We start from the raw sequence: 12,977 nt of genomic DNA on the forward strand, positions 1-12,977 counted from the left end.
AAAATATATTACAGAAAAATATCGACACAAACCTCTGGACCTCAAAGTGCAGGGTTTAAAAACATACAACACAAGCTGAATAAAAAAGGTGCTGCAGTAACAAAATTTAAGAATTCATATTCTTAAATTATTACAATGCACTAGCAAAGTTGTGATGACTTGGATCTGTATTATAATAATTTTTTATATATATCTTATTATATAGCAAGACAAAATTAAAAAGCCCCAATCCGCTTTAGGAAGAAATTATTCAAATTTGTTTCTAAATTATTTTAACTAATTTATTTTTTAAATATTACTTTCCACAACCCTTTTATTGATTTTATTAGACATAATTCCTTCTGTCATCCAGGGTTATGTGGTGGTGGTGGTTTGATGTGTTGGCAATAGAGTTGGGGGTCCTTAGCATGTGGATGTGTCGAGCCATTCATGCATCTTTGGGGGAGAGAAGTCATTAAATAATTTTATGTTTGATTGAATTCAGGAGTTCGGCATGCTGAAGCATTCTACAAAAGAGCATTGAGGTAAAGTCCCTTATTTTTTTTTATGTATTATAATAATGAAATTAATCAATCAGAATAAAAAAGTGCAGTAATAACAAAACTTGAAAATGCATATTTTGAGTTGTGCATCATATTCTATACTGAATGACAAATACAAAGAATATCAAAAATGATCCCTATAGCAAAAAGCAACTCCTGTAGGAAAAAAAAAAAAAAAACAATCGTATTTAAGCCCGCCTGGAAGATGTTATAAATACTATAATGCACTAGCAAAGTTGTGATGGCTTGGATCTGTATTATAATAATGAAATAGTGAAATGGAACTACAGTCACAATTTTATGCTGAAAAATTACATTTATTTAAAAAAAAAAAAAAAAAACATTTAGAAATGAGCTCTTACTGAACGACACACATCACAGATAACATCTTCATCATATTCTATACCCAAACCTTCTTGAGTCTTAAGAGCTTCTTGGAAGTTATCAAAACACTGCAAATGAAATATTAAATAACACATTATGTTACAAAAGTAATATTAATATACAATACTAAAAATTATCATATTACTACAATTCATATAATAAAATGTGATTCAACAGATACTAAATCAATCATTATATTTTAAAAGTGACGTGCTGAATCTAGTCATTAGCAGTGAGTCAATAAAGCTAATAAAGGAAACTTAGTGGTTACCAAATCCTAAATCAAGAAAAGTCTTAAAATCAAATAAAATGATAAATACATTACCCTGGAGCCACTGAATTCTGACCAGGGGAAAAAAAACATTTTCATTCTTAACAAAGTGAAATAAGAAAAAATTTTGGAAGGGTTCAAACATATAGAGAGCATGTAATGACTTTAATATTAACCAAACAAGGAGAAAGTTGACTTGATACTGACAAAATTAAAGAAATAAAATAACATCAGAATCCCAGTTACAAAATATCTGTGTAAGGAGCCTTATAAAGCTCTGTTTCTACAAATATATTACTAACCAAATGAGTAAAGGACTCCTGGAAGTGACTGTAATTGATACCATAGTCTTACAAAATTGCATTAAATTATGATAATAAAAAAAAAATCATTAAGGCAAGATAATACTTTATTCATCATCATCAATTGTTGATCCATTGCATGATAAAGGCCTCCTCAACAGGTTTCCAACAACTGCTGGTCTTATGCTTTCTGCTGCCATTGTACATCACCAAATTTCTAAATTTCATCGATTCACCTAATCTTTGGTTTTTTCATGCAGTATCCATTTCAAAATTCATTTGGTCCAGCTATAGTCAGTTCTTATTGATACGTGACCTGCCCATTTCCATTTTAAGTGCTTTGTTCTTTCAATGATGTGACAGATATCGGTTTTTTGGCAAATCTGTTCACATGTTTTCGGTCTCTTTTAGTTATATTCAAAATTAGGTGCTCCATACTTCTCTGTGTGGCCCTCAGTCTTTGTAGAGCTTTGACATTCAATGTCCATGTTTCTGTACCATATGTAGCACAGAGAACATACATTGATAAGTACCTTATTAAAAATCACTAAATAACTTTTGTATGAGCCATAACTAATGGCTCATTCTCATTCATACACCAAATCAGCAACATAATTATAAAAACATACAAAGGTACATTCAAAAAATGACAAATTTTATTATAACATCCCACCCACAAGTATCATCCACTTTAAATTCATACAAATGATTGAATTTTGATTAAAGAACTGCTTAGTGAAGTGCTACTTATGATAAATTCAGTACTTCATATGAGATGCCTGCACTGCACTGCACTGCACTCATCAGGTACTGGGCTGAAAGAATCCCTGCTAAATGCAGATGCAGTATACAGGGAGTTTTTGCTTTACGAGTTCCCGGGTTTATGAGTTTTTTCCCCCAAGTATCAAGTATCAACAAAATCGAAAATATGAACATTAATTGCAAAAAATGAATGTTAAACATTTATAAATACCATATTTCAAACCACGCGCATGGCTATACAATACAGTGTACTCCGCTTTATGATATTAATCAGTTCCAGAGACATCATCGTATCGTTAAAATATGTGAACCCAATAACACATTGTTTTTTGGTAATTCGTTTCAAGATCTCGGAAGTTGAAATTTTTGCTGTATAACTAAGCTATTTATCTCTCTAAAATGTAATTTTTAAGGTCACGAGCATGACCTTAAGGCCATATAAAAGGTCATGAGCATGATTTGTAAGTTGTAGTAGTTACCAATTCAAATCATTAAAATGCACTACACTTCCATCGTTACCATATGTTCTGTTATAAGAACCAATTTTGAATGCCCTTGTGATATTTTTCTAAAGAACATTTCTGGAGGTCACGACCATAACACAATAAAAACAATTTGCACTTTCCAGTTTATTGGACATTTCTGTTACTGCAAGCAATTATAAATGGGTACTAAACTCGATCTTCTTGCATTTGCTAAAATACCAATAGCTGGAATTGTGTGATTTTTTTATTTTAGCATTAGCATTAGTAGAGGCATTTGATGCAAGAAAGCAAGCTTATGCAGCATCAGCCAAAAAAAAAAAAAAAAAAAACCCACTTCCACTTCACCCCTCTGTTCGTTCAAAATACCTGTCCAGCTGAGCCTTAAACTTATTTAGGCTATCAACCTCCACCACAAGGGATGATACCACTACCCAGATGGCCATCTCAGGACTATTTGGCCCTTCATCGGTGGGTAGGTAGGTACCTTGATGGTATAAAAGCTGGCAACCTGGTTTTAAGTTAAGTTCACAACACGAGAGATGCCAAAATCATGTTTGGCAGTTTAACACTTAATAAAAATTCGGGGAAAAAATCTCAGACTGCAAGAAATTTTAGACATATCAGTTAGTGAAAATGCTTTTTTTTTTTTTTTTTTTAATTAAAGCTTTGAATAGATTAAACACGATAAATATTGATGTCATCCTTAATCTTGCTCAGATAACATACATATTATAGCATACATATTGAGAAAGGATGGTTGCACGACAGATGTGTGAAAATTCACTTTTAGCCAGAGGGTAGTTGATCCTTGCAAAAAAACTTCCATCTCATGTTGTAGAAGGGAATAGTTTGAATGAATTCAAAGAAGAACTAGAAAAATTCTTGGAGGGGATGCACAGATGAGTGGACAGGGTTTTTTTTTTGGCTGATGCTCTATAAGCTTGCTTTCTTGCATTATTTGCCAATACTAATACTTCATTAAATTAATTTACTGCTTGTTAAATTTCAAGTTTTAGGATTAAATACACAGGATGCTTTCTGCTGTATAACAAACACATTAGGCCTATCAGAGCTTGTTTTTTCATAGGCTATCTCTTCACTGCACACATCACTGATGCAAATTCTACACGTCTCTGTTCTTTAAGCCTTTCTAGCTAAGCAGTATCTAGCACATATTAAAGAAGCATTCTAACACACATTCACCAGAATCCAGAGTATTTATTTGATTTGCTAATGACATCCTAATTACTGCAAAGCATGCAGACGCTGACAAATTGTTCAATACATTTAATTTAACTTAAGTACACTATAGTAGATGAAGAAAACTGTAGTATTAACTGCTTAAATCATTTGCAGGACCTAATAATATAAAAATATCTAGAAAAAACACTCACATGGGAAAATATAATGCACCTTCAATATAATGAGTGCTGGGAATCAATTTTAAGATCTGCAATACAAGTTAATTGCATAATAGCTAAAAAAAATTTACCCAGTTTTTTCAACATTAGTACACAATGACTAAAAGATGGCATTAAGTAGGTACTTTTATAGAAGCAAATTTCATTTCATGTTTTTTTTTTATTACTTATTTTTTTATTCTCAATTTTAGCATTTTGCTGCCAGTGGATGAAATGGATTAAATGATAACTGGAATAAATGGATAAATGATAACTACTACCATAATTCTTTTTAAAATATTGAACAGAAACTATCAGAAAAGCTGTCAGCTTCTTATAATAAACCCATACCCCCAAAGGAGACAAGTTTAAAAGAATCAATTTACAGTATAGTAAATAAATAAATTAAAAAGACTCCACTACATAATCATGGCTTCATACTTGCAAATGTAATGTCATATAGCTGGGGGTCTGTAAGTTTTGGATTCCACAAGCTTCATAAGGAAGTATGGCAACTTCATTACACTTACTACTATTTTATAAAAGAGTAGTATTCTAATTTATGTGGCAAATGAGTTGTTCATGTTTAATAACAAACAAACAAATCTCCCCTTCCAACCTCAATTCGATGCCACAAAGTAACAAAGCTAATTAGAATAAAATATATCAAGATTACAGGGGGACCTCTCCCCCCCACCAACAACAGGTATCCCTTGAGTTACATGCTTAAGGTATTCCTGGAAATTTTCACACAGGAAAAAAACCAACATATCAGAAATCATTTTCCACAGAAAATACTGTAATACAGCAAGTGGTTACAATCTCAAGACTATGGAACTTCCCCCCCCCCTCTCTTCAAGGATATAATTCTTTGGCCTAAAAAAAAAAGAACATAAAATTTTACAGTTTTGCAGTATAATTAAGGAGAACACTAACTACAGTCAGCACTAGAAACTATAAAAATATACACATTATTCATCAATTCATGTGCATTTTGAATTATTCAAATTGTGCATGAATTGTCCTTTGGCAGTTTTTGTTATCTTCTAAATGTGATTTCATTCTTGTAAAGAATGTCAAGTGCTGTTCATAAAAATTTATAACTAAATATCACAAATGACAAATATTACAGTTAGTTTTCTGCTCACATGGTTTCAAAGAACAAATGTTTAGTTTTGCAAGTGTCCTGGATGCAATTAACACCTTTGTGTAATATATTTTTTAATGAGTTATCCAAGAGTAATCTTGGATAGGGAAATATGTACAGTACTCTTGGATAAGTACTGTTTATAAAAATTTAATTGTCTAATTGAGGGAATATACTACCAAGCAAAATACAATAATTCAATAGTGCAGTAGTTTGTTCCCCTCTGTGGGGTATAAAGTTCACTTTTGCCAGTGTCTATTATAAAATTTGATATTTACCATATAAAGTGCTATGTTTGGATTTTCAGTTGTTGGCATAATATTTCAAAGAAACAAGCAAATATTTAAGCCAGAAGAGAGAAAAACAAGAAAACACTTTCTGCATGAGTTGGGATAAGATGCCTACAATTGGCTTATTGCTGTTTAGGGCTGCTTTCACTAGAAGTTTGCAATTTGGACATTCTTGTTCTTAGGAATACACTGTCTTCTTTTGGATCACAAATTTCATTTGAGTCAGTGGAACTCACTAGTGATACAAATTGATTACTCTGAAAAGTGCTCTTTTTGCTTTTCTGACCACTTCTAACTTCTTTGAGTAGACCTGTCAATGTTTCCCTGTGTTCTGCCAGTCTAGTTCCACATTTAATCTAAGACAATTGCGGATATACACACATTTCAGAATCTTTTTTTACTTCAGTGGCATGCATTAGTTAAAATTATTTAAATGTATCTTTCCTTTTAGTACTTCACTCTAGATAGAAGAGGATGTCTATTAATTATTCATCTACTTCCACAGGAAGGCATGCAGCTCCCTTTGAGCACACAAATTAATAAAATGATACAGAAAGCATGTTACCACTAAGCACTCAATCTCCTCTTTTAATAGCCTTGCTATTCCAGTTTTTAAGTCTACCAATAACAGGCACATTATCAGCCCTAAATGCCAGACAGTTTTTCGAGAGAATTCCACGTGTTGTCAGGTTGTTCAAAAGATGATGTTCAATGCTGTACCCTGTAGAGCCACCTTCCAATGCTGGTACTGACAGAAAACTGGTTTTGATTTTTTTTTTTTTTTTCTCTCTTTTCTTCTTTTTATAAAAGTTCACCACAATGGCAATATCTTGGAATTGCTCCAATTACTCCTACATGCAACAACTGAAGATTGCCATTTTTCAGAGACATAACTACCTCTTCTTTCCCTATCTGTGCAATTTCCTAACCATGCCTGTAATTTTCTTCTACCACCATTGTATTTTTTTGCTATTTCACCATCAGGACACATTTCTGAATAAGTCACCTGCATGATCTGCATAACTTAGAGGAAAATTATATTCCACAATAAAAGATGCAAATAAACATTCAGCATGCATGACATCATTGTCACCATGAAAAATGCTACATCTATTTCTGCATTTCTTTCTATGCACTGCATGCAGTCTTTATGCTTATTTATTTGCAAATGTCTGATTATGCTGCATTTTTCACTGCTTGAAACTAAAAATTCATATCTACATACCGTACTTTTTCTCACATTTCAAGTAGTGGGAAACAAACAAAAACTTTAAGTATATGTTGTTTTTAAATTTTACATCACATTTCTTTTGCATCTTACTTGAAGACATTGCTAATTAGCTTCATACTACCCAATATTATGAAATGACTGCATTAACTCTTGACAATGCTATTTTATAAATAGCTAAAAGTATTCTATTAGAATGCCCACAGTATCCATAATAAGATGTGCTTGCACAACTCCTCACCCAGAATGAAGATGACATTTGCATTATAGAAACCTGGTTTGAACAGAAACAAAAAGCAAATGCCTATGCTGAAGCTGTTATATGATCTAGAAGCAACATCAAAGTAGATGTTGCAGTACTAATTAAAAAAATATTGGGCAATACGTAAACTCTGTATCCAGCAATTTCATTTGCTTGAAATACTGTTTATGGCCTCATAAAGGTAAACGCCACACTAACTGATACTGGATCTATATATTTTCCCCAAAGGCTAGTGGTTTCTTTATCTGCAAATTCTTAATGTACGAATAATCATTGCTAATAATCAAATCAACAGTATTACTCCCTCTGGTTGCCTCTCGAACATGCTGCAGTGGAAAACAAGCATCCAATAAATCCACAAAAGTCTTGCTAGTGTGTGAGTGACCAATCTACAAGTTCCAATCTATATCTGAGAAGTTAAAATTCCCCATTATAAGACTATCTGATTTCCTGGCCAATTCTATTTCTGTGTACAGTTGTTCTTTGTACTCATCAGGACCATTAGGCCTATAACACACTCCTACTCTCAAATTTTGCTTTCCCAGTACTTATGTCACACCAAACTCAGCATTGCACTGTCCACGCATGTCAACAGGATGCACTTTCTTAGATTTTATGTGTTTCATAACTAACAGCATAACCCCTCCTCCCTTCCTATCCTATCTATCATTTCTGTACATATTGTACTCCCTAAATTCCATTTCTGCATTCCTTATATCTATGAGACACCATGTCTCTGATATCCCAACATCTTCAATTTATCAAATTTATTTACTATACTCCTAGCATTGGTGTACATACACCTATTCTTACTCTTAGTTACCCTAACACAACCCATGTATTTACTTGTTCCATGTCTCCCAGCAGTCCTTGAAATCCACAGCACCTCACTTTCTAGGCTGCTGCTCATTCCAATAAAAGCAGTACTAGAATCCCATTCACCTCTGGCTGTGGCTACTGTTAATCCCTCCAAGCTAGCAGTTTTTAGACCCACCTAACAATGCCTCGATAGCATCAGCAAATATTCTTGCACCCTTCCTATTTAAGTGTATCCCGTTCTTGTAGAAACAATCTCTCCTGTTAACAAGCACAGTCCATGCTAAGAAAACTTTTACGCAGTAAGCCTTGCACAATCTCTCCATGCTGAATTGATTCACAGGGCTCTCATTATATACTTCCTCCTGTCGTGTCTGGGCAGAATTGCAGACACTTTTAAATTTAATCCTAACTCGCAACTTTTTCTCAACATTGATGTGTACTTGTTAAGTAAGTCCACAGATCTCCTATCTTAATGTCATCAGTGCAAAAGTGTACAACAATATCACCCTTTGTGCCCTTAAAAGATGATATCTCCTCTACAATGTCATCAAGTTTTGCTCCTGGTTGACATACTCTGGTCCTATTCAACCTATCCTCCTTTTTACACAATATATTTTCCATCTCCCTGACAATAACTATCTCCTGTGGGACCAGCACATTCTGCCCTGAAGGTTGCAACTGTGTTGCCTGATGCACAAGAGTGAGCTCTGGCACTGAGTTGGGCAGCTGAGAGTTTGATGGGCCTCCCATTTCAATTCCTTCGAGGGCATATACCCTACTCTTCAAACTCGCATAGACACCCCCACCCATCAGAACCTGAGTTGGTGCCTAATTCCTTGATACACTCTGTACCTAGCATACACAAAGACATCCTCCTTGGCTACATCATGTCCTGTTCTAGAAAGGTCTGCAAACATTTCACATTTCGCACATTTTTTTAGACTGTGATGTGTTGGAGAATCACCCCCTTCGGTTCTCCCCTGGGCCACAGCACTCCCGGTAATCTGTGCATGATGCTTTGCTGCTCTAGTCATGGTCACGATTTCGTTTAAGTACAATTTAATTAACAATGAAATTTAAAAAGATTAATAAATTTTACTGATTAATTGATAATACTCTACTAAGCTAACAGATTTCTAATACAGTGTTACGTATCTTGCTATCTAGTTTTATGTTAAACCTTATGATATCAAGTTCAGGATATATGTTAAGCTATTCCGTATCGTATGACAACGGCGGCAAGTTACAAATGGTAGAATCTACAGACTCTTAAGTATTAACTTTCAAAATCGCTATCCAAATTCCAAATAAACCAAGGAGCTTGACAAGGACTATAAAGCTACTTATAGAAAATAATTTAATATGACAATTAAGTCAATAAAATGGCTAAATATAAAAAAAAAAACTTAGTGTTCGCTGGAGCTGCAAAATCTAATCCAATACGTGGTAAAATAAGAATATTTTTTCAAGAACCTGAAAAATTTATAAAATTTGTAAAAATCAATGAATAAAAGAATTTTTATAGTAAACATTTAAATGAGGTGTATTACATTTTTCAGCATTACCCAAGATAATAAAAATCATATGTCACTTCATAGGATTTTTATTATCTTGGGTATTATTAGGTGTATGCATATGTGTTGAGGCAAATTGTAAGGCAAATTGTTAGTGAATTAGGAATATGGATCAAATTCTAAAAAAAGTCAGTTGTCACTGGGCTAGTATATTTCTTAATTAGCAAGCCAAAAAAAAATTAAAATACCTGACCCGCCTCACCCATCGCAACATGAAAATTAATGAATTAAGAATATTGATCAAATTCTAAAAAAAGTCAGGACTCACTGGACTGGTATATTTCTTAATTAGTCACAAAAAAAAAAAAAAAAAAAAAAAAAATGACCCACCTCACCCATCCAAGAATTTATCTAGTTCTTCCTTGAGATAATTCAAACTATCCACTTCAACAGATGGAAGCTTGTTCTAGTAATCCACAACATGCTGGCTGAAGACAACCTTCTACATATCTATCCTGCAACCATCCTTCCTCAATATGAATTTATGCTCCCTCATGTGTATAGTCTCAGCAAGAAGATGTCATCCACATTTAGTTTACTCAAACCATTCAAGGAGTTAAACAACTCCATCAGATCTCCTCGCATGTGACTGGTCACCAGTTACTAGAATTTGCAGAACTGAAGCTTTTCTTGGTAAAAGCACCCTTTTGTTCCCTTCATCAATCTCACTGCCCTTCACTGCACCTGTTCCAGCAGACCTACATCCCTCCAAAAATGAGGATTCCAGACCTGTATACATTACTCAAGATGTGGCCTAACCACAGCCTTGTGCAAGGGAATAATCACTTATTCCTGCTAGCAAAGTTGCTATATATCATTGACAAAACTCCACCAACTTCAGGCAGCCTGTCTGCACTGCTCAAAAAACTTCATATCTGCCTGCACAATTACCCCTAGGTCTTTTTCCACTACATTTAGTGTAGTACAACACAGTTGGTATGTTAATATGGGATTACTGCTACCCATACACAGTACCTTGCAATTGTCAATGTTTAACTTCAACTGCCATTTCAGCCAATCAGCCTAATTTTTCTAGATCTTGTTGCAGTAGCTTACCTTGATTACTGTCATTAACCACCCTGCCAACCTTTATATCATCTGCAAACTTAGATATTAAGCCTAATATATCTTCATCAATATCATTAATGAATACTGAAAACAAAAATAGGCCTAGCACTGAACCTGGGGGGACTCCACTAACATTAGTCCACGAAGAGCAGTGCCCACTGATAACTACTGTCTTCTCCCTCTCATCATGCCTTTATCCATGGCAATAACTTGATCTTAATATCACACTGCTCCACTTTGTACAGCAGTCTTTTACATGCAACAGTATCAAAAATGTTCCTGAAATCCAAGTATATAATATCAAAATTATTTTTTACATCCAGTTTCTTTGTTACTGCATCACAGCATCAAATCAGATTGGTCAGACAAGATCAAACAATCCATGTTGTTGTTGTTATTTGGATTTTAGGAGCATTAGCAACTAAGGCCATACTGCTCCGGGATATGCGGTGGTCATTCTCTGACTTTTCCGCATCCTCCATATTTGGTGGTGACGGGCTCGAACCCCGGTCTAATCAAGAAGCATGTGCTACTCACTGCTGCTCCTTCCCACCTGGCTACGGAGACGACAAAAAAACAATCCATGCTGTGACTGCAGTAATGTAACTTTAGTGTGATACAACTGCATAGTGTATTCTAAAGCTGGTTTGCCATTAGCAGGATGACAACACTTAATTCTGGACAAAAGAATTTTCACACTTCATCTCTTTGTGAAAATACACTATGTTATGGCTGTTTCCTAAACTTGGCTATTTGGGAGGACATCTTCAGGTCATCTGAAATTCACTTAAATATAATATATACCTTAATTCCCTGGACTATAAGATGCACTTTTTCTCCTGAAAAATGTTGCCTAAAACTCCTGTGGCTAAAGAAAGTGTGGTCAAAATGGAACACTAACAAGGGTCAACTCAAAAGCATGTACTTCTTCTTAATAAAGGTATTTTATTGATTTGAATCAGTGTTTTAGTCGCATTATAGATGAATAGCATGTACTTCTGCACTTATGTGATTGACCACTTGGCTAGGTCAAACCATTATCTGGCGCATCTATCCGACATTCATCCATCTGGAAATTTCGTGCAACTGGCACATTAACTAAAGCTCATGCATTGAAAAATAAGACAATTGCACCACCATCTTCACTGCCATTGATGGAAATGAAGATGTACCTTTTGAGGAAAGTGAAAATTCTAATCAAAGTATCAGTAATGACGAGTTTTTGGGGTTCTACAAGGAGTAAAAGTTTCGTTCTACCAATCATTTTTTTGGTAAGCACTTCTGAATTTACCTCAATTATATGCACTAATATATATATATATTCCCCTCTCCCCATCAAATTTGCCTTCTAAAATATAAGTGCATTATATGGGCTAGTGTGGTCTTATCATGCAGAACACATGGTACTTTTATTTTTTTTATTATTTTTTTTTAAATTAAGTCCATTGCTGATGTAAATTCTCAAAAAAAATTACCTGACTTTCAAGTTCCTCGATTACTAGTTCCACAGTTGTTTCTGCCACAGGTGACTGCCCTAAAATTATTTAAACAACAACATATTTTAAGTAGTTCATACTATTAAGTAGTTCAGCATAAAGCTGAGAGGTACTGGCTGTTCCAAAAATATGGAACATCCCATACCACTCCGCTTTAGGCTGTAAATACATTAGAATTAATTGATCAAATGATTATATATTTAAATACTCATCTAATCATATGACAATAACACCACATAAACTGAGCACTTTTCAGACACTGGCACCAAAATGGTTTATCACTTATCAATTGCAATATCAGTCAGGCATAACCATGATGCATTTCATCTTTAAAAACCACTGGTAATGGCATCAACAAATAAACACAAGTCATTTAAAAACAGCATACCTATTGGTAGTTGGACTAGGAAGACTGTTTTTAATATTTATATCTACTTCAGGAAAATACAATCAAAAATGAACAAAGGATCACTTAATAAACCCATGCTGCTGGTACAGGCTGATCATATATGATAACCGATTCTATCCCATCTTTATAGCAAAACAACAGTGATCCTTCCATGGCTAGATCAATCTTCATTATATTGAGAAAGAAATGGTGATGTCAAACTGTTCTAATTGTTCTCAACAATTTCAATGTATTTGTAATATTGTTCACAATTTCAGAGATATTTCAAGATGACCAATATCCAAGAACTGTAGAAATATTAAATCCATTAACAAACAAAATTTAGTTTAGCAGAGGAGCAATTTCACTTTCTTGTATTTTAACCAGTCAGCTGAACCACCATTGTGGAACAATTCAGAAGAGTGAAAGTTATTTAAATAAAGATTGAATGTTATTGTTAATTTTCATTACCATTTAAGACAGATACATGGTTTAAGTGACCAATTTCATATATTTTGATGAAATCTCATTCAACAAAGGAGTAAAATTAGAAAATTTG

General features: G+C 34.1%; 1 protein-coding gene across 1 annotated transcript in view; it reads right to left on the reverse strand.

Moving 5' to 3' along the window:
• LOC150089156 (PHD finger protein rhinoceros-like) overlaps positions 1-12,977 on the reverse strand; it is a 327,976-nt gene that overhangs the window by 161,686 nt on the left and 153,313 nt on the right. Inside the window, exons 13-14 of the mRNA XM_090389568.1 lie at positions 12,010-12,068; positions 905-994 (exon numbers count right to left, since the gene is read on the reverse strand). Of these exons, the coding sequence (XP_090245694.1) occupies positions 905-994; positions 12,010-12,068 (149 nt within the window). The remainder of the gene's footprint in view (positions 1-904; positions 995-12,009; positions 12,069-12,977) is intronic.

The sequence above is a fragment of the Mastigoproctus giganteus genome, chromosome 2 (assembly GCF_048544385.1).
Source record: "Mastigoproctus giganteus isolate SK-2022 chromosome 2, ASM4854438v1, whole genome shotgun sequence".
NCBI lineage: Eukaryota > Metazoa > Arthropoda > Arachnida > Uropygi > Thelyphonidae > Mastigoproctus > Mastigoproctus giganteus.